Genomic DNA, 21054 nt, shown 5'->3' with positions numbered 1-21054 from the left:
TATTACGTCTCGGCTGTGGATTGGCTAAACTCTGTCAATATGTTAATGAAGGGCGGCCTTTGCAAATGAGTAGGTGACGTCAGTTCCCAGTTTGCAGAGAGTGAAACAAACATGGCGACGGACTGGAATGGGCAGGGGTACACGCTAACTTTATTCGTTGTTTTGGGGATTATTGTGAGCGGACGAGCCGAGACAGGGGTCGGAGAGCTCGGTAGCAGCACCCGGATCTTCGGCATGCGGCTGGAGAGAAGCGACAAGCCGGCCACAACCACAGACGACGGAGTTATCCAGGTAACTGAGGAGAGCAACATCCTCCTCAGGTTCTACGGACAGCAGATTGCTCCTGACACCTCGGCACATATCAAGTTCATGGACCAGGACCACGGAGAGGATGACGACAGTGGCGCAGAAACTGGCAGAGCCACTTTTAATAGGACTTGTGCCGACTACACTAAAGATATCATCATTAGAGGTGGTATGAACGTGAGCAACCAGGGGACCTCGGGGGTGCTGAGCCTGAAAATCAAGCCGCTCCGCAAGAGCGAGCCGAAGAAGGTGTACGGCTTGTGCGTCAAGGACAGCCAGGATGGCAAGTGGTACCTTTTGGGGGAGGATGACGGGAGACTGCGGGTTGTGGAAGAGAAGAAGTCCCTTCTGCCAATGTGGTTCCAGATCATTCTCATCGCCTTCCTCCTGGTTCTATCAGGTATGTTCAGCGGGCTCAACCTGGGTCTGATGGCGCTGGATCCCATGGAGCTCCGCATAGTGCAGAACTGCGGCACGGAGAAGGAAAAGAAATACGCCCGCAAGATCGAACCCATTCGGAGTAAAGGAAACTACCTGCTATGCTCTCTACTTCTCGGCAATGTCCTGGTCAACACCACGCTCACCATCCTTCTGGACGATCTCATAGGATCCGGTCTGGGTGCTGTAGTAGCCTCCACCATTGGCATCGTTATTTTCGGGGAAATCGTGCCCCAGGCGTTGTGTTCTCGACACGGGTTGGCCGTAGGAGCCAACACCATAATGGTAACCAAGTTCTTCATGCTGGTAACTTTCCCCTTATCTTGGCCCATTAGCAAGCTGCTTGACTGCGTCTTAGGTCAGGAAATTGGCACTGTTTACAACCGCGAAAAGCTCGTGGGGATGCTGAAAGTAACGGAGCCCTATAACGACCTTGTCAAAGAGGAGCTTAATATGATTCAGGGGGCTCTCGAGCTTCGGACCAAAACTGTTGAGGACGTCATGACATCGCTGACCAATTGTTTTATGATACATAATGACGCGGTTTTAGACTTCAACACCATGTCGGAGATCATGGAAAGCGGGTACACCAGGATACCGGTGTTCGAGGACGAGCGGTCCAACATCGTGGATGTTCTGTACGTGAAAGATCTGGCGTTCGTGGACCCGGACGACTGCACGACACTGAAGACCATCACGAAGTTCTACAACCACCCAGTCCACTTTGTGTTCCACGACACCAAGCTGGATTCGATGCTGGAGGAGTTCAAAAAAGGTGGGGTGGTCTTGTGAGATTGCTTATGCCTGTCCTACCTCACAAACGCATATAGTTAGAGGGAGATCGTTTTTCACAGTATCACTGGGGAAGTTTAGCAACAGAAAGGTAGCTGAACGGATGAGGTTGGTTTACCTCAGCTCTACAGAGCTAGCCACATAATAGCTATAATAGTGAGTATCTTATCAGCAGGTTAATTTGAACCCAGATGAGCCTTATCTATAGAGAGATGACTTGTATACCTGCCACTCAAATGGAACTAGGTGTGTGGCTAGGATGTGTGTGTAGAGCAGAGACAGATTGTGTGTCAGGCAGTGTATCTGAACAACTGTGTCTTCCTCTGGATTCCTACTCCCCTTTAGGAATCCTCCTTCTATACGCCCCTCACTCTCACACACTCACACATACTCATACACTCTCCAGTCTCAGACCCTCACACACTCTCAGACACGCACTCTCAGACACTCACACACTCCGCCTCTCCACTGCAGCTGATCCCTTTCTCCCGAGGACACGCACACACACAGACTGTCTGTCTCTCTCTCTCTTTCTTTCCCTTTCTCTGTCTCTCTCTTTCTGGCACGGGTGTGTTTTTCTCAGTCTTCAGGCATCTCGTCTCAAGGTCACAGACAGGAGACGAAAGCTGCCCCCCCACATGGTCACACACACACACACACACACCCACACCCACACACACACACACACACAGAAAGCATGCTTCTCACCATAATAGAACAGAACAGGGAGGATTCTGTCACGCTGTCCCATCTCCCTCCAGCGTTATCAGCAACATGTCCGACCTTATTGTGGGTCTTACGACAACATGTTTTCACTCGCCCAGATTAAGACCAGAGTTGGTGCCTGCAGCGTCCATTCCCTGCCCCCCTTTGATCGATCATTGGACTGGGCCTTGTCTGTGAATCAGGAGGCCATGACATCACTCTATGTGTGCCTTGTCCACTGTGTTAACGTCACACCAGGAGCTATGGCCTTTGGAGCAGTCTAGCAGTACATCCTGTGGCAGGTTTTGAGCCAGGCCCAGGGATGTGGGGTAGGACAGGGTACCTGGTAGGGGTAGGACAGGGAGCCTGGTAGGGGTAGGACAGGGAGCCTGGTAGGGGTAGGACAGGGAGCCTGGTAGGGATGGAACAGGGAGCCTGGTAGGGGTAGGACAGGGAGCCTGGTAGGGGTAGGACAGGGAGCCTGGTAGGGGTAGGACAGGGAGCCTGGTAGGGATGGAACAGGGAGCCTGGTAGGGGTAGGACAGGGAGCCTGGTAGGGGTAGGACAGGGAGCCTGGTAGGGATGGAACAGGGAGCCTGGTAGGGATGGAACAGGGAGCCTGGTAGGGGTAGGACAGGGAGCCTGGTAGGGATGGAACAGGGAGCCTGGTAGGGATGGAACAGGGAGCCTGGTAGGGGTAGGACAGGGAGCCTGGTAGGGATGGAACAGGGAGCCTGGTAGGGATGGAACAGGGAGCCTGGTAGGGATGGAACAGGGAGCCTGGTAGGGGTAGGACAGGGAGCCTGGTAGGGATGGAACAGGGAGCCTGGTAGGGATGGAACAGGGAGCCTGGTAGGGATGGAACAGGGAGCCTGGTAGGGATGGAACAGGGAGCCTGGTAGGGATGGAACAGGGAGCCTGGTAGGGATGGAACAGGGAGCCTGGTAGGGATGGAACAGGGAGCCTGGTAGGGATGGAACAGGGAGCCTGGTAGGGGTAGGGTGGAACAGGGAAGAAAAGATTGGGACCAGGAGCTGATCTGCCAGTGCAGAGTTGGCTTTGTGGTGAATACCTTGGCACGGACAGCTCTGTTCTCTGAGGAGGGGGAATGAAACCCACTCTTGCCACTTGCTCGCACACACAGCCAACTTGTTTTCGACCCCAAGTGGTTGATGGGGTCTCGTAACACACACCACGCACAGACACACTTCAGGTGGAGCGTTGGCGCTTTAGAAACCATACACGACACCGCGGCTTGTGCTTAACGAGGTTACACGCCTCTGTCCCTAGACACCCGCACGCAAACACGCACAGCTCATTAAGTTTTATTGATTGTGTTGTCTGTGCCACGCAACTGTCAGTGCCATAGCAACATGCCCGACCGGTTTTGCCCCCCCGCAAGCATGGCCAGTTCCAGTCTCCGCCACATGGTGCCCAGTTGCCATGGTACCCACTGTTGTCAACCCATGAATTTGATGCCCCCCCCCCATGGTCCAATCCAAGGTGAAAAAGGGCTAATGTCTACATGGCGAACACAAGTGTACTATTTCACAGTATAGGGGTCAGACATGGTAAATTCTATAGACCTGCAGGTGTAGACAGTAAGAACATGATTCAATGATGAATCCTTCACAGGATTTATATCCAGTTCTTTGTTATCTTCTCTGTGCCTCCTAGTATGAGTCATGTACCCACCAGGAGGTGTGTGTGTGACCCTGTCCTTTTCTAAGCGGATGGCAGTTCACTTGTGACCTTTTGAGAACGGCCTCCTACTACTAGACTAGGTTTCACTGAAGCAGAAAAAAGAGAAAACGATCTACAGCACTTTCCATCACACCCAACAAGGAACTCGAAAGGTTGTCGGTAGAACTCTGTCATTCTGGCAGTTGTCCTTGAACAAAGCCCCGCCCATTGTCCCTTATAGAAGCCCCGCCCATTGTCCCTCTCTGTGGCCACACCTAGAGTTCATTTATGATAATAATCATGTGCGGAGTCGGGTGGCTGAGCGGTGAGGGAATCGGGCTAGTAATCCGAAGGTTGCCAGTTCGATTCCCGGTCATGCCAACTGACGTTGTGTCCTTGGGCAAGGCACTTCACCCTACTTGCCTCAGGGGAATGTCCCTGTACTTACTGTAAGTCGCTCTGGATAAGAGCGTCTGCTAAATGACTAAATGTAAATGTAAATGTGCAATCATACATTGACAGGGTGGACATATTGTCTGCACATGCCACACCCCACCCACCTCTCCTGTCACCAGAGGCCTGTGCAGCTACCCAGCTATACACACTGCTTTATGACTGGCCGGTTTTGAATGTTTCCCAAGCCCTGTTTGATAAGACCTCATTCTCCTGTGCTTGTGTGTGTTGTGTGTGTGTGTGTCAGCCTAGGCAACGCCAGGGTGTGTTTCTCTCGATGTCTCTCCCTCTCTCCGAGTGTCTCTCTCTCTCTGCCAGCTGCCCACTGAAGATGTGTATTATATATTTTAGACAGAGCCCTCAGGTAATTTTCAAACACACTCACACATGTGTACTCATGCTGACCAACGCCTGAGGCTGGTCAGGTGACCTTCCTGTCTGCCGGACCCATGTTCCTCTTTTTGCGCCCTGTTCCTCCTGAGGGGAACCGGGGCGATCAGCTCTCACCCTTTAGTTCTGTTTTTTTGTCTCTCGCTCTTTCTCCCTCTCTCTCTCTCTTTTTCTAAATTGTCCCCCCCCCCCCCCAGCACTTTCCTTCCTGTCTTATCATTGGAGGCAAAAACGCTGACAGTGCCGTTGCAAGCTCCTCTGTTCCTTGAGTGTGTGCATGGACGTGGCTGCACGTGCGTATGCAGTTGTGAACTGTTTCGGTCTTCCAGTCGTATGCTAATGGACTGTCAGCACCGCTCAGCAGAAATGACTCGTGTGTCTCTGTGTTCTGTCTCTGTGTTCTGTCTCTGTGTTCGGTCTCTGTGTTCGGTCTCTGTGTTCTGTCTCTGTGTTCTGTCTGTGTTCCTTCTCTGTGTTCTGTCTCTGTGTTCTGTCTCTGTGTTCTGTCTGTGTTCCTTCTCTGTGTTCTGTGTTGTGTCACTGTGTTCTGTCTGTGTTCCTTCTCTGTGTTCTGTGTTCCGTCTCTGTGTTCCGTCTCTGTGTTCCGTCACTGTGTTCCGTCACTGTGTTCCGTCACTGTGTTCCGTCACTGTGTTCCGTCACTGTGTTCCGTCACTGTGTTCCGTCACTGTGTTCTGTCTCTGTCTGCATGCCTGTCTGCTTCTAAACAAGCTTTGTGTTGTTTTGCATCAAATGACATCAGAGCATTAGTAGCACTCAAAACGAGCTGCTTAACAGGCTTCTAATTGTGACTTGCATAATCGTTTAAGTAGCCTAGGAAACATTCAAAGACCTAATTGATTGATGGGCAAGTCTCTTAACCTTTTCATGTTCCTGTTAAATTTGCCTGAAAACGCCTAAACAGCATACCCAAAGTAAATTGGAAGCTGTTCTTGAACCATTTGGAGTACATGCATGTAAATGATCTCTTTTGAAAGCTGACACTCTGAAGTTATGTCCCCTGTTGTCAGGACCCCTGTCAGTCCTTCTAGTGTTGAGTAATAGAAGCTTGAACACAAGGAAAGTGAAAATTTCTATTTCCGCCTAGATTTTGTTTTGAAAACAGAGGCCTGAAGAGGCCTAGAGGTGGTAGGTATTATCTGGAAGACTAAATTGGACCACAGGTTGAAGCCTTACCCAATTCAAATCAAAAGTAAAACATAATACCACAATATATTCATATTTGACACATGTTTTTATAAGAGTACATCCAGGAATTTTCTAAAAGGGTCTTTTGGAGACTCCAAAATGACCCTTTGTAACCAAGGTCAAGGTCAAATAAAAAGGTATTATTTTTCATAATTGTTATCTCTAATGAAAGGTGGTACTTAGAACTATCATATATAATAGCTAAATCCCTAATTAGTAATACTGAAACACAAAAACTGAAGCATGAACACATTGGAGTGCTTTATCAGATTCCAAGGATTGGCGCACAAAGAACACTGATTCTGTCAACCATATTGCGCAATCGACTGTTATTTTGAAGGCTCCACAGACGCATACAAATGAGGTATTGGCATTTTCAGCTAGCTGTCAGCTACAAGGCTAACGAGCTAATTTCAGAGCCAGTCGAAGCCAGTTCGAGAAATTTGTTTAGAACGAGTGTGTGTGGGGGGGGGGGGGCAGGACGCACAGACCTAGTTGGCTTTAGAGGGCTGTCAACGGGGCATGGAAGCTCCTATTGGGTCGAACAAGGTGTCAATCAAAAGGGGAGGGTTCAACGGACATTTTGATACCTTCATTTTGTAAATACTCCGTTGCTAACCGGAGAAAATAACACTTATGTGAACAAGTTGTTTCTTCCGTCGGCTAACTTGCATAATGAAACAAAGGATAATGGCTATTCATGAACGTAAAACATTGTATTTGGACGAATTACTTTACATGGTTAGATACTTTGAACCCTTGGGACTTACGCAGATCAAGTTTTGATGGCATGATTTGCACACCTGGACCTATTTGAACAACTTAGGGTGAGTACAACTTTTTTCTTTGGCATTGTTGAAGGAATGTTCACCGGAAAAAGACGTTGACTTTGCTTGCTATTGCGACTTGATCTTGAATTGGTTTATTTCAATGGAAGCACAAGAATCGTAGCTTTCCAACGATGTATAACATGTGTAGCGTCTAAAAAATATATTTGTTAGAATTTAGTGCGTCGTAACTGAGGGAGGGGGAGGCAGCATTTTTGTCTCGCGGGCGAAACAGGAGCTTGCAGAGAGAGGCAGATAGTTTGGAAACTGGCCATGAGAAAGGCTGGAGGGGGCTTGACCCCAAAATGGCGTCCTCTGGATTGTAAGAGCCAGTGGGAAATATTGCACCGGACTGTCAGTTCTTGCTGGTCATAATATTAACACACCATGCTTTTCACCAGACTACAGGGGCTAGCTGGGGAGCTGTGTGTTATTACAAGGTGCGTGTTGCTGTTTTTGCCACCTTGTGTTGTGACAGGACAAACAAATGTAACTGTGTATCCACAACAGCAGGCATGGCCACACAGAGACTGGGGGGAGAGGGAGGGAGGGGGGGGGGCAGGGAGAGAAAGAGAGATTGTAATGGGGTAGGGAAAAGGGACAAAAGAAAACGTGGGCATGCCAGGAATATGCTAAAAGTGTGTGTGAGTGAGGTCGATAGGGCCTTCAGTGGCTTCGGTAAGTGAGTCCCCTGGGGGGTCCACCTCCTCCAGGAGTGTATTGACAGGAAGCAGAGGGAGGCTAGAGGAGCCTCACGTACACACACACACACACACATTTATACTGCCCAGGCCTAGCCACATTTACAAGCAGGCCTCTCTCCCAGGTCTGTGTTGTCATGCTGGCGTACTGTGTCCTGCAGAGGTGCAGTACTGGTGTCTGTCAGAGACAGCCTCTCTGTGTGGCTGAGAGGTGTTTGGAAGGAAATCCGCCATTTTTCTGTCAACAAATGAAACTTACTGGTTGTGCTTTCTCTCTGGAAGGTGGGGGCCAGTTCCCAGAGAGCCGGAGACCCCCACCCCGGCAGGATCATCCATAATGGATGACGCTCTGCCTGGCTCTTTTCCAACTGTGGCTGTCTGCTGTTGATCTTTCCGAAAGGGCATTTAAAAATTCGGCACTGTCATTAAGTCCCAGGTGAATAGTTGAACTCCTTCATGCGGGGTGTGGGTGTGGGTGTATTGCAGGAACAGACAGCTTATAGGGGCCAGAGTCCAGGCTGAGTCTGAACCACCCCTACACACTAACATGTTGCACTAGTCGGCAGCAGGTGTGAGGCCCACAGCCCTACGACCAGGCTCACTGCCCAGGGTGGGTTTTCTGTGCACAGTCCTCGTTTATTTACATGTATACATGTAGCTGATGCTTTTATCCATAGTGACGCACAATACAGGGGGATTTGAACCTGCAACCTCCGTCAATGCATTGTTGGAAGTACAAGGAGGGCGCTGGTTGGTTGGAACATCCAGCTGAAATGGAAAATCGAAGAGATGCACTACCTAGCCCGATATAGAAAGTCATGTTATGTACCTACATTAACTTTAATGCTTAGTTGTTTGGCAAGCAATGGTGTGTTGAATGATTAAATTGCTCCCTTAATTGATCGAATCATTGCTTGATCCCCCTTTCACACCGACTCTCCTCTCCAGGTAAATCTCACCTGGCGATCGTCCAGAAGGTGAACAACGAGGGGGAGGGAGACCCATTCTATGAGGTGCTGGGATTGGTCACCTTAGAAGATGTCATCGAGGAGATCATCAAATCAGAGATCCTGGACGAGTCTGACCTCTACAGTGAGTCTACTGGAACGCCTTTATAACATGTTTACAGCCACCAAGAAACTCATAATGCCTCACAGTGTTATGTCTTGAATGTTACAAGTCTCGACACCCATGGAACCACTTTATAACATCTCAGGTCTTATAAAACCTGGTTTTACAGCAGCTTTACTGTGGGTTCATAAACATTGAAGATTCTCACCCACATCTGGTCTGCTGTGGAGCATGTGACCACGTGTCTGTTTGTGTCTCTCAGCTGATAACCGCAACAGGAAGAAGGTGGCGCCCAACAAGAATAAGAGAGATTTCTCCGCCTTCAAAAACGAGAGCGAATCAAAAGTCAAGATTTCTCCTCAGCTCTTATTGGCTGCCCATCGCTTCCTTGCCACAGGTGAGGAAACCGCCCGTCAACACCCCCTCCATAGTTGAACCACCAACTGTATCTGCGTGTGTAAAAAATACATGCAGCTTTTGGTTTTGGTTGTCCCTAAAACTGTCTGGTGGTCCTTGGTGCGTGGTCACTGCAGTATGCTGGAGCCAGTTCTTGGCTGAACTGTACTTATTCCTGTTTCTGGTAGACTACTGCCTCTCTATCTCTCTCTCCCTTTCTCTCTCTCTCCCTTTATTTCTCTCTCTCTCCGCTCTCTCTCTCTCTTGTGACCCAGTGTGCCCCTGTGTCTCTGCTCTGTGCGTTGTGTGGCTGACTGCATCATGTGTCGGCGTTCTCCCGGGAGACAAACGGGTCCCTGTGTGACACGGCTCTGTAGGACCGCGCGTGGCCGCGACGTCACGTTCGTCTCGTCTTGGGGGGGTCGGGATCATTCGCGGGGAGCGTGGTGGCGTCATCCTCCCTCCCGACTGTTAATAAGACTCCTCTCTCTCCCTCCCACCCACAGAGGTGAACTTGTTCAGCCCGTCTCAGATCTCCGACAAGGTCCTGCTGAGGATTCTGAGGCATCCGGACGTGATCCAGGACATCAAGTTTAATGACAGCGACAAGCGCTGTCCCCAGCACTACGTCTACCAGAGGGGCAAGGCTGTGGACTACTTCATCCTCATACTGCAGGTACACGCCATACCCATCCCTCCTGCCTCTCTGTCTCTCTCTCTCTCTCTCTCTGTCTCTCTCTCTCTCTCTCTTTGATGACTGGGATGTTCACGTGTTTTGTGACGCACGTTTCCTCCCCCCCCCCCCCTCCTCCTTTTTTACTCTCTCCCACACTTTCCTTTCCCCTTTCCTACACCCATATCTTGTTTTCCTCCCCCCCCCCTCTCTCTCTCTCTCTCTCTCTCTCTCTCTCTCCAGTCCTCCATCCCTCTCTCTTCGTACTCGCTCTCCCTCCTGTCCCCCCTCCTTGTCATGCCTCCTCGTACCCGTCTCCTGGTTCAGTCGGTGCTGAACACCAGGTATCACCAGCCGCAAAGGTCACATGAATATTAAGACACGGGTCCACAGATGGCAGGAGCTCATCAGGGTGTGTGTGTGTGTGATGGAGGGGTGGTCTTATCCCAGCTGTCACTGTAGTAGGGATGGCGGAAGGCAGGGGATGTCAATATGGCCCCCCGGAGGAGAGGACACTAAAGGGTGAATGAGGGATGGAACAGCTGGGACTTTGGGGAGAGAAGTAAGAGAGGTGGAAGAAAAAGAGAGGGAGGGGGAGGGAGAAAGGGAGGGAGAAATGGAGGGGGAGAGAGGGAGAAATGGAGGGAGAGGGAGGGAGAAATGGAGGGGGAGAGAGGGAGAAATGGAGGGAGAAATGGAGGGGGAGAGAGGGAGAAATGGAGGGAGAGGGAGGGAGAAATGGAGGGGGAGAGAGGGAGAAATGGAGGGAGGGAGGGAGGGAGGGAGAGGGAGGGAGAAATGGAGAGGGAGGGAGGCAGGAGAGTAATAAATACTAGAGAGAAGCACCATGCTGTTATTCAACCATGCATCAATACACCAATACCAACATCTTACACACACAAACACAGACAGACACATGCACAGTGACAAACAAATCAGACACTATGTCAACACAAACAAATATGTTTTTCCCATAAGCCAGTCAACTATGTCATTAGTGTCCCCAAACAGTCATTATGATGTTCCAGTAACCCCCCCTGACTAATCCTGATGGTATCTACCCACAGGGAGACCCCACACATGGAATAATCCACAAATCCGTGTGTGGGGGGTTGTGGTGGCTGCATTGTAAACATGTTGAGCCTCTCATAATAGTTTACGGTGTGGGAAGTTTCCATGTGAGCTCACCACTAGGAGATGAGATATTGTTTACTGTTGCCTCCGTTTGCCATTCAAAGAATGTATTATATAAATAGCAGTATTTCTGAGTTACTTTCTGTAAAAAAAAAAAAAGGGGATAAAAGGAGCTGAGTGAACTGACTGGGAGAAAAGTGTCTTTCTAAAGACTGTTTATGTTATCGGAAATTGGTGTGTGTGTGTGTGTGTGCGTATGTGTGTGTTAACAGTTCCTGTGATGAGCCAGTCTGTTCTCATACCCTCAACAGAGAAATGCAGCATAGTTCACATACTTCACCCTTCTCATTTCACTCCTATTATAGCGAAATGACTGTGTGTGTTTGTGTTTGTAGTAATGCTTTAATGACGTCTCCACCGAGAAACAAGTGTTCTTCGGAACTAGCCCCAGACACACACCATCCATGACATGACTAATTGAGTTTAAAGGGTTAAAGAGAGTTCTATGGAAGCCTGTGTGAAGGGCTATGTACATGCTTACACACTTACGTGCATGCACACACACACACACACACACACACACACACACACAAACCCATACACATATGCACTTATACACGGTTACACAAACAGTTAAAAAGACAAATGCTTTATACATGCAGGTAAACATTGTATAAACCTTTTCTTGAGAGTGTTGGGTTTCAGGCAGGGCCCCAGTGGCTGAGCTATAAGTTATTAAACAACCCCTGACTGAGATTGATCTGACCTCGACAGGAGATCCGGAGGGCTTAGCACACACACACACACACACTGTTTCTCTACCACACGTCAGTCAGCTGTTGAAAGCATGGGAGTCAGGTGGCTGAGCGGTTAGGGAAGCGGGCTGGTAATCTGAAGGTTGCCAGTTTGATTCCCGGCCGTGCAAAATGACGTTGTGTCCTTGGGCAAGGCACTTCACCCTACTTGCCTCGGGGGGGAATGTCCCTGTACTTACTGTGAGTCGCTCTGGATAAGAGCGTCTGCTAAATGACTAAATGTAAATGTAATGTAAATGTAAGCCTGCAAGCATCGATAGCTGACCTCTCTCTGACCTCTGCCTTCCTCTCCTACCTCTCTCTCTTCTTCATCCTCCCCCTCCTTCTCTCCCTTCCCTCCTGGCGATCACTTAGATCAGTCAGTGCAACGACATTACGCAAACTAAACATACCAGGGGATTCAAGGGAGGGGAGAAGGGTGCTTCAGGGCAGTGTTGGAACGTGGCCCAAGACACCAACAGACTCCACTCCAGAAATGGAACAGGTTGGTTAGGGCTCAACAGGTCCTTACCTATTGATGATTCATTCAAGTCAACTTAGACTTTGACCAAGACCCACCTAGTAAGGAAATGAATGAACACACACACACAAGTCATACACAAGTTTACTATTAACCGAAAACATCTTTCAACTGGGTGTTCCATTGTAGTCATCCTGTAAGTGCTGTACACCTCTGCCCAGCTTGTTTGTACTAATTGTGCTAGGCCCAGTCCAGCTAGTGTGTACTAGGCCCAGTGTACTCAGACTATGTACAGAAGCAGGTGCTCCGAGGTGCCTTTGTCATGAGATTGTCATAAACGAAAAGCCTTTGTGTGTGTGTGTCAGTGATCTTGGTTCTGTCAGCATGCTCCATTCTAAGGTGATGGATACCTGAACAACAGGTCAGACTAGAATAACTCATATCTCCCTCCCTCCAGCAGTCTCTATTCTTTCTCCACAACCCTCCCACACACTCCCAGAGCGCTGAGTCAAGGCTACACGTGCTCTGGTGGTGGTGGTGGTGGTGGTGGTGGTGGTGGTGGTGGTGGTGGTGGTGGAGGAGGTGTATCCATGTTCTATTTGACACTAAGCTATGCACTCACCCACCCACAAGTTCATGAAGTTACCCGTCCCTCCCTCCCTCCCCATAGGTGCCCATGTTGTGGGGGGATGGGCAGGGATGGATGGATAGATGGATGGATGGATGGATGGACGGGTGGATTAACTGTGCCGTGTTGTTGCTGCAGTTGACACATTCCTCACCCACAGCACCCTGGTCCTGGTCTGCACCCTGTGTCAACACTGAGGCCTCCTTGCCCTCCTCTCTCTCTCTCTCTCTCTCTCTCTCTCTCTCTCTCTCTTCTCTCTCTCTCTCGCTTTCTCTCTCTCGCTTTCTCTCTCTCGCTTTCTCTCTCTCGCTTTCTCTCTCTCTCTGTTGCTTTCCATTCCCCCCATCTCAGATTTCCTCGTGGCATGTGTGTTTCTATTCTTTGACAGTCAGTCCTATGTCTGTATTGTCTTTCGTTTCTCTCTCTCTCACACTCCCCTCTCGCTGACTGTGTACAAACACAGTCCAATCCTAACCCACCCAGTCTGAACCGCCCTCACATAGCTAATACATAAACATGAACATTTTCGTCGAGTTAAATAAACTCAAACAATCTGGAGTTTTTTTTGTTTTGTTGCCGTTATGGTCCCTAATGTGTTGGCCATTTCTGTCTCTCAGGGGAAAGTGGAGGTAGAGGCGGGAAACGAGAACATGAAATTTGAAACGGGACCCTTCTCTTTTTACGGAGTCATGGCCCTCAGTGCCCCCACTCTAGGTAAGCGTCCTCTCACGCCGTCTCTCCTTCTCTCACACTGTCCCTCTCTCTCCTCCTCTCACCTCTGCCTCCTCACCCTCACCCCCTCTCTCCTCCCCCCAATTTTTTTTTTCTTATCCACCTCTTTCCCCCCTTTTCGCCCTTTATTCCCCCCCCCCCCCCCCAAAAAAAAAGGTTTTATCTAGTGATTTGAGAAATGCAACGATATTAAGAGATGTCAGGTTCATAAGTTATCTTTACTGTCGGTTCAACTTGTAGTGAATGTTGTTGTAGGTTCACCTTGTAGTGTATGTTGCTGTAAATGCTGACACCTAGTGGAGAGAAGACCACAGTGCACAGGGCTGTCCTAAGATCCGGTCGGCGCTGGGGTCTTACTGAATGTGTCACGCAACAACTGTGTCATGTGAGGCTAAGGGGAGTAGTCTGCTAGGTGGATGATGTGCATCAGTGGTTTAAACTTTATACCTCTCCATCTTCACCCCCTTCTTCTCTTTCTTTCTTCCTTCCTTTCTTTCAATCTGTCTGTCTGTCACTCACCTCACCAGTCTGTGTTCACCTCAAGTTGGGAATGTTGTTTACATTTGTTTGTCAGTTTGTCTTAGTTCTGTGTTTCTGTCCCCCCCTCCCCTCTCTACTTCCTAACTCAGAAGATCAGCTCCCTCCCTCAGGTACACGCAGTGAGAGAACAGTCGATCCTCTCTCTTTCTATCTCTCTTTCTCTGCTGTCACACACGCAAACAGGGCTGAAGCCTGCAGAGGGAACACAGCCAAATGCAACTTGTATATGACCAGGGACACACTTTCCTCACGCATTCTCTCTCTCTCTCTCTCTCTCTCTCTCTCTCTCTCTCTCTCTCTCTCTCTCTCTCTCTCGCTCGGGTAACCTCCTGTCCCTCCCTCAGTGTCGACGTCTCGCCCCCGTCACCTCTCTCTTAAGAGGTTCTCTCTCTTCTCTCGGTGGCCAGGTAACCTCCGGCATGTCTGGGCCCATAACATTGAGGCGGGTTTAGCTCGTTCTAGTAGTGCGCCACTAGGGTTCTATAGCTAGTAGTGTTCTAAACCTGGTATCTACTAGGGTGCCTCTAGGGTTCTATAGCTAGTAGGGTTCTAAACCTGGGATCTACTACGGTGCCTCTAGGGTTCTATAGCTAGTAGAGTTCTAAAGCTGGGTTCTACTAGTTTGCCACAAGGATTCTATAGCTAGTAGGGTTTCGTAGCTTGTTGAGCTCCATAACCGGGTGGTAGTGGGGTTCCGTAGCTATCAGGGTTCCCCTCATCTGGGTTCTAATAGTGTCATAGTAGGGTTCTATAGCTGGGATCTACTTCGTAGTTGGGTTCTGTAGCTGGGTTCTTCTAGAGTCGTAGTGGGGTTCTGTAGCTGGGTTCTTCTAGAGTCGTAGTGGGGTTCTGTAGCTGGGTTCTTCTAGAGTCGTAGGGGGGTTCTGTAGCTGGGTTCTTCTAGAGTCGTAGTGGGGTTCTGAGGTAGCGTCTAGTTTGTAGCCTAGTCCTGTACTAGTAGATCAGAAGCAGATAGAAGTCTTTCTCTCAAATCTCTCTGCAACCTTCAACTAGAACCTCACTCATTTCATTTCCTAATTGTCCAGTTCCAAATCCAACCCTAGTACCTAGCCCAGTGCCACTTCCTAGAGCTCTGTTAGCGTCCAGACTGGTCTGGTACTGGGGGCGTGGGAACCGTTCCACCTGGCCTTTTGATTGGCTATGACGTGGGCATCCACCATTTTCTCAGTTCCTCTCCTGTCTTGACTTAAGAAGTGCCCGAGGCTTGGGCTTGCTAGGGTTCCATGGGGAACGAGGCCTGCCATCAGCACCACCAGCGTTTTTCCTGTTAGAGATGCTAACATGCTAATGATGCTAGCGACAGCGTAGTACAGTAATGACACGTGTGGACCACTAGAGGCAGACTTCACCTGTGGACCACTAGACTTCACCTGTGGACCACTAGAGGCAGACTTCACCTGTGGACCACTAGAGGCAGACTTCACCTGTGGACCACTAGACTTCACCTGTGGACCACTAGACTTCACCTGTGGACCACTAGAGGCAGACTTCACCTGTGGACCACTAGAGGCAGACTTCTCCTGTGGACCACTAGACTTCACCTGTGGACCACTAGACTTCACCTGTGGACCACTAGACTTCACCTGTGGACCACTAGACTTCACCTGTGGACCACTAGACTTCACCTGTGGACCACTAGACTTCACCTGTGGACCACTAGACTTCACCTGTGGACCACTAGAGGCAGACTTCACCTGTGGACCACTAGACTTCACCTGTGGACCACTAGAAGCAGACTTCACCTGTGGCTCATGCAGCCATATTGGCCTGTGATGTACAGTTTTAAGTCTTGCATGTGGGTCTCGTGGGGGACAACCCCGGTTCCTTCCTTACCACATCTAGGTGAGCCACATTCAGGCTGAGCAATTCAGTAGTTGATTGCGAGGGAATGAAATTGACTTCACAGCGTGCATCTACAAAACGGGTCCTTTTTGTTTCCCGATCAAATGGGAGGAGTCAAAACAAGAGCCCCCCATGTGTTTCAGACAGGTCGGGACCCAGGTCCGTGTTTGACGCAGAAGACTCAAAGAAAGCCTAGATTAGCATAAACGTGTAACCGGTGTTCGGAGTGGGCCCAAGGTCTTGACCCCCCTCGGCCCCCCTCCCTCAATCTGAACACTGCTTCTAACTAGTTTAGCAGCTTGCTGGACCGACTCTGACAACTAATCTAACCAACATGTCCAGGTAAAACAGTCTCCTATGACTCACTGAGGCCCCCCGGTGGACGTATCCTCCCCTGTGGTAATATCTGCTAGTACGTCTGCTGTGGGGGCGGGGGGGGGGGGGCGGGGGGGCGTAGGATAGACAGCACTGCGGGGTCGAGGGAAGCTTGGATGACGCCAGCTTGTGAACGGCGCCCTCTGCTGGTAGAGGGATGTGGCAATCAAATTTCTGCTGGCCGTGTCAAATTAGACCCAGGGGTCTGCAACCCTGTTCCTGGAGATATTACCTGCCTGTTGGTTCTTGCTGCAACCACACTTATTCAACCTGATTCAACACTCGTTACCTGATCAATCAGCTCATTATTAGAAGCAGGTGTGCTAGATTAGTGTTGGAGCGAACACCTACAGCAGGTAGCTCTCCAGGAACAGGGTAAGAGACCCCTGAAGTAGCCAAACTTAACCTTTTTCTAACCTGCTCCCACAGAATCTGAAATGATGTGCTCTTCTCGGACATTAACATTGTTCATAACTTAATGGTTTCGGGAACGCGACGTGTGTGTGTGTGTGTGTGTACGTGTGTGGATCAGCATGTCTTAACTCATTGTTTGGGTGTGTACAACATTTTTTTGTGTGATTCATCCACATATATTTCCTCAAATTTCCTTCTAATTGTGTGTGTGTGTGTGTGTGTGTGCGAACATGCAACATGTGTTTCTGGGTGTGTGTGTCAATGGTGTGTGTGTGTGTGTGTGCGTGCGTGCGTTCCAGAGTTCCGCTCCCCGTCCCACCTGAGCGGTCTGAACCGGACGTCGTCTCTCGGAGGGGCAGACCGCCAGGAGTCTCTGTCGGTCAGCGGCAGCAGCAGCCAGCTGAACAGCAGCGCTCCCTCCCCTCAGTACACCCCCGACTTCTACGTCCGAGCCCTCACCGACCTGCAGTTTGTCAGGGTGGGTAGGACCCGTCCTTCCTCTCTCTCTCCTCTCCATTTCCTCTCAGTCTCTCCTCACCTCTCTGTCTCTCCTCACCTCTCTGTCTCTCCTCACCTCTCTGTCTCTCCTCACCTCTGTCTCTCCTCACCTCTCTGTCTCTCCTCACCCCTCTGTCTCTCTTCACCTCGCTGTCTCTCCTCACCTCTCTGTCTCTCCTCACCTCTCTGTCTCTCCTCACCCCTCTGTCTCTCTTCACCTCTCCCAGTCTCTCCTCACCTCTCCACATCTCTCCTCACCTCTCTGCCTCTTATCAACTCTCCCAGTCTCTCCTCACCTCTCTCTGTCTCTCCTCACCTCTCTCTGTCTCTCCTCACCTCTCTCTGTCTCTCCTCACCTCTCTCTGTCTCTCCTCACCTCTCTCTGTCTCTCCTCACCTCTCTCTGTCTCTCCTCACCTCTCTGTCTCTCCTCACCTCTCTCTCTCTCCTCACTTCTCTGTATCTCCTCAACTCTCTCTGCCCTCCTCATCTCTCTTTCTCTCCTCACCTCTCTGCCTCTCATAACCTTCCAGTCTCTCCTCACCTCTTTGTCTCTCCTCACCTCTCTGTCTCTCCTCACCACTGTCAGTCTCTCTTCTTCCCACGGAGGGACAGAGGGACACCGTCTCACTTTCACGTCCTCTCTCTCCACATCTCCCTGCTCTCTCGTAGTCTCCCTGTCTCTTTCCTCTCTTACGGTCTCTCTCTTGTCCTCCCTCTCTCCTTTCTCCATATTTCCCCACCTTCCTTCTCTCTCTTTGAACACAGGGACAGAGAGACAGAGACTTTCACAGAGCCACTTTCCCTTTCTCATTTGATCAATCTGTACCTCTCCACCCGGTCTCCACAGATAACCAGGGCCCAGTACCAGAACGGCTTGATGGCGTCCCGTCTGGACAGCACCCCCCAGTCCCCCGAGAGTGGCCACACCCACCGCACGGAGGCCACGCCCCCGGTCTCCACCACGCCCCCGGAGGCCGCGCCCACGCCGGAGAACGGCACGGACGAGACCACCTCTCTCCTCAACGAGCAGACCCGCCTGCCCACTCGCACCGCCAACCACCACAGCCAATCAGAAAGCAGCATGTGACATACGTCGACCGATGCAGTAGGCGCGGGAGAAAGGGACAAAGGAGGGTCTGGCTGTGTGTGTACACACAAACACGAGTATACACATCTTGCTCAAGCAGCAGGGTCCAAAGACACAGAACAGACCACACGCACTCCGTTTGTATATATGTGCAAGATGAACGCAAATACACACATCGTGCCATTGGCCACCCTTAACAAAACAATCAAACAGACAATTTAGCCTTACGTGACACAGAGACTTGTGGAGTCTCCTTCTACATCCATCAAGAGGTGTGTGTGTGTGTGTGTGTGCGCGTGAGCTATACAAAGGCTTTCCCTGAGGGAGAAGGGGTGTGTGTGATGGTGGTAGCGGTGGGACGGGAGGTAGACTTGCATTTTACATGATTTAGATGGTGTTTATATTAAAAGGGGCCTTGATACGTTTGTAAGATGCCTGCACACACCTCCCAAGATCAGTCGCTTGTTCAGCTCATCACTCGGGACAAACCTGGTGTGTTCTATGGGCTGTGTGTATGCATCCATACCAGTGTGTGTGTGTGTGTGTGTGTGTGTGTGCGTTTGCGCTACACCCTCTTTGCTGTCAGCCTCCTGCCTTGTCCCTTTCGTTAGGCCACCAACTCTTTCCTTCCAATTGGCCTTCAGTAGAAGGAGCACCTGAGCGAAAGGACTGGTGTCTGCTGGGTAATGTAGTATCCATCCTTCTGCGCGTGTGGCCCGGCCCAGCCCCATCTCCTCATCCGACCGTAACCCCCTCAGACGAGTACCAACATGAGACAGAATGACACCATGTGAGATTGTATTTGAGTCATATTTTAATATATATATGGATTCTGAGGGGGGGTGAAACCTTATTTATTCGTTCCGCGTGTGCTGGAAAACGACGCTCGCTCTCGAGTCCCTCTTGTTGGTTCTGCGCGTCACTTTCGTCCCGTCAGCGCGTTAGAGAGGGAGCCGTACCGACGTCCCTCAGATTCCTGTTCTGAATCCCTATTGGATGCAGCCGGTCATGGAGCGTTTCCTGTTTTCCCAGGAAGTTGAGGAGGATTCAATCGAGATGGACGAGCGGTCAAAGTCGTTATTAAGACAATCGACATGATGTGTTGGGTGCTTTGACTATGACCAGGTTCCAGTAGTCTCATATATATCTGCCTCTCCTGACCTCCTAGGAGTGAAGAAAAGAGGGGAGTGTTTGAGAGGGTTGGAACCAGGCCTTAGGGGGACTGGATTAGCCCTGTAGAGGGGGGGGGTGATGGTGAGAGGTTGGGGGAAAGGTTGAGGGTCAAGTGGGAGTCGGGGAGGGGTGAACGGAAGGGGTTAGTGTAATCTGGGTTCTGACGGTACGCGAACACGGAAACAGAAACCAAAAGATAAAGAGACCTCCACTAAAGAGAATCTATTCTCTTATATGATTGATTGTATTTATTTTGCATATAACTGAAGTTGTGTATATTCCCCTTTACAAAAAAGGAAGTAGATCTTTTATTGGAGCTGTTATAAAGTATGGTAACAGAAACGGTGGGAGCAGGCAGTCTAGGACAGACTCACGGATCTCCAAGATGATCACACAGGCAGTCCTTTTCATATCGCTATGGTAACAAAGCATCATTCAACCCCCTGATTTGGGTTTTCTCTGTGCTGTTGTGCCTGACAGCTTTCACATATCTGCTGCAAGTGTTTATATAGATATGGAAACGGATCCGGACTTGTGCTTGTTGGAGAAGGAATAAGGTTTTTAATAGTGGGATAATAGAGGCACAGTTATGAGTCCAAAGAATGGGAAATATGTTTGTGTGTATGTATGTGGGGGAGGGTAAATTAAATTCGCTGGAAACAAATCTATGGAAAATGTTTACTGTGCAGGTTTGGAGTCATGCAGGCAAATTAAGGTAATGGATTGTAAAGGATTTTTAAATCAAATTCAGAATTTATTATATGATGCTGTTCAATATGTTAACTAGGACATTACAGGTTGACATTGTAAGATGATTTGGAATAAGCCAAAAGATAATGTTTATATAGGTTTTCAGATGTTGTATTTCTTGTGTTTAATTCAAAAAACGGCAAATGGTCTTGCAGTGAATCGAATGCTACTCAGTTATCAGAGATAATCTAGAAAACAACAGGAAGTCTTATGCTACCGAACCAAATATAGTCACAGAGGCAGTTTACACAGTAATTATCTTAGTACTACTAGAAGGGACCCGGCCCAAGGGTTTAAGCGGCCTTAAGACAGAGATATTGTATTCCCTCACCTGGCCCTCTGACACCCCATTCTTATTGTGGTGAGACCAATACTTATTATTAATTGCTTAGGGTTTACCCAGGAGAAACCAGAAAGGGTGTGTTCATCTCTTTCCGTTCTGGATGGATCCCAATCGGTTACTCATCTTTACCTCACAGTGGAGCGTCCATTGTCGAGCTTTCTTCACTTCCTGTTCCTATGAGCATGGTAGGCTTTGTGTTACAACTTTTGGCCTCAACCCAACACAGCCAAACCGTACCACAGAAGCAATCGGTACTGGTCTTGTAGAATGCTAGGGTCCTCTATCATCTCCATGGTGTGGACATCACTTTGTACTCTACTAACTCTGCTTGTCAGCAATACCTTGTAGTAGCACTCCTGGTCCCTCAATACTCCATTGTAGCCCTCCCTGAAACCGGTTAGGATTTGCCTGGGTTTTATTTGATTGGATAGTTTCTTGCTGGTTTCGTAGATGTGGATGTATGTTTTGAGTCCAGAAGTCTGTGTTTCCTGGTCGGTACCAAGTCCTGACCCCTCCATCCCCTCCGCCCATACACACCCTTAAAGGGTACATGGTTTTCATCCAGTTTCTTGCTCTGTGTTTTTTTATTTTTTTAC

The 21054-nt window shown here is 49.6% G+C and overlaps 1 protein-coding gene across 6 annotated transcripts; it reads left to right on the top strand.

Annotated features, from left to right (window-relative positions):
- Positions 1 to 83: 83 nt before the first annotated feature.
- LOC134011712 (metal transporter CNNM4) lies at positions 84 to 19422 on the top strand. 6 transcript variants are annotated; one of them, XM_062451091.1, is made up of 9 exons: positions 84 to 1519; positions 8453 to 8596; positions 8838 to 8972; positions 9478 to 9647; positions 13299 to 13395; positions 14043 to 14063; positions 14298 to 14360; positions 16905 to 17083; positions 17953 to 19422. In XM_062451091.1, exons 1-9 carry the CDS (start codon positions 112 to 114, stop codon positions 18190 to 18192), a joined length of 2457 nt encoding a protein of 818 aa, XP_062307075.1. In that variant the 5' UTR covers positions 84 to 111; the 3' UTR covers positions 18193 to 19422. The 6 variants fall into 6 exon arrangements, with proteins under 6 accessions (XP_062307075.1, XP_062307076.1, XP_062307077.1 ...); XM_062451092.1 differs by lacking the exon at positions 14043 to 14063; XM_062451093.1 differs by lacking the exon at positions 14298 to 14360.
- The last annotated feature ends 1632 nt before the right edge of the window (positions 19423 to 21054 follow it).

The sequence above is a fragment of the Osmerus eperlanus genome, chromosome 25 (genome assembly GCF_963692335.1).
Source record: "Osmerus eperlanus chromosome 25, fOsmEpe2.1, whole genome shotgun sequence".
Lineage (NCBI taxonomy): Eukaryota > Metazoa > Chordata > Actinopteri > Osmeriformes > Osmeridae > Osmerus > Osmerus eperlanus.
Note: the sequence above shows the minus strand (reverse complement) of the source record. Positions and strands in the feature narration are given on the sequence as shown.

Excerpts from the sequence above, each read along its gene's own strand:
- LOC134011712 (XM_062451091.1), top strand. The coding sequence starts at position 112 with ATGGCGACGGACTGGAATGGGCAGGGGTACACGCTAACTTTATTCGTT. Across the intron at positions 14,361-16,904 it reads TCTCTTCTCTCGGTGGCCAG|AGTTCCGCTCCCCGTCCCAC; the intron begins GTAACCTCCGGC and ends CGTGCGTTCCAG. Across the intron at positions 17,084-17,952 it reads CCGACCTGCAGTTTGTCAGG|ATAACCAGGGCCCAGTACCA; the intron begins GTGGGTAGGACC and ends CGGTCTCCACAG.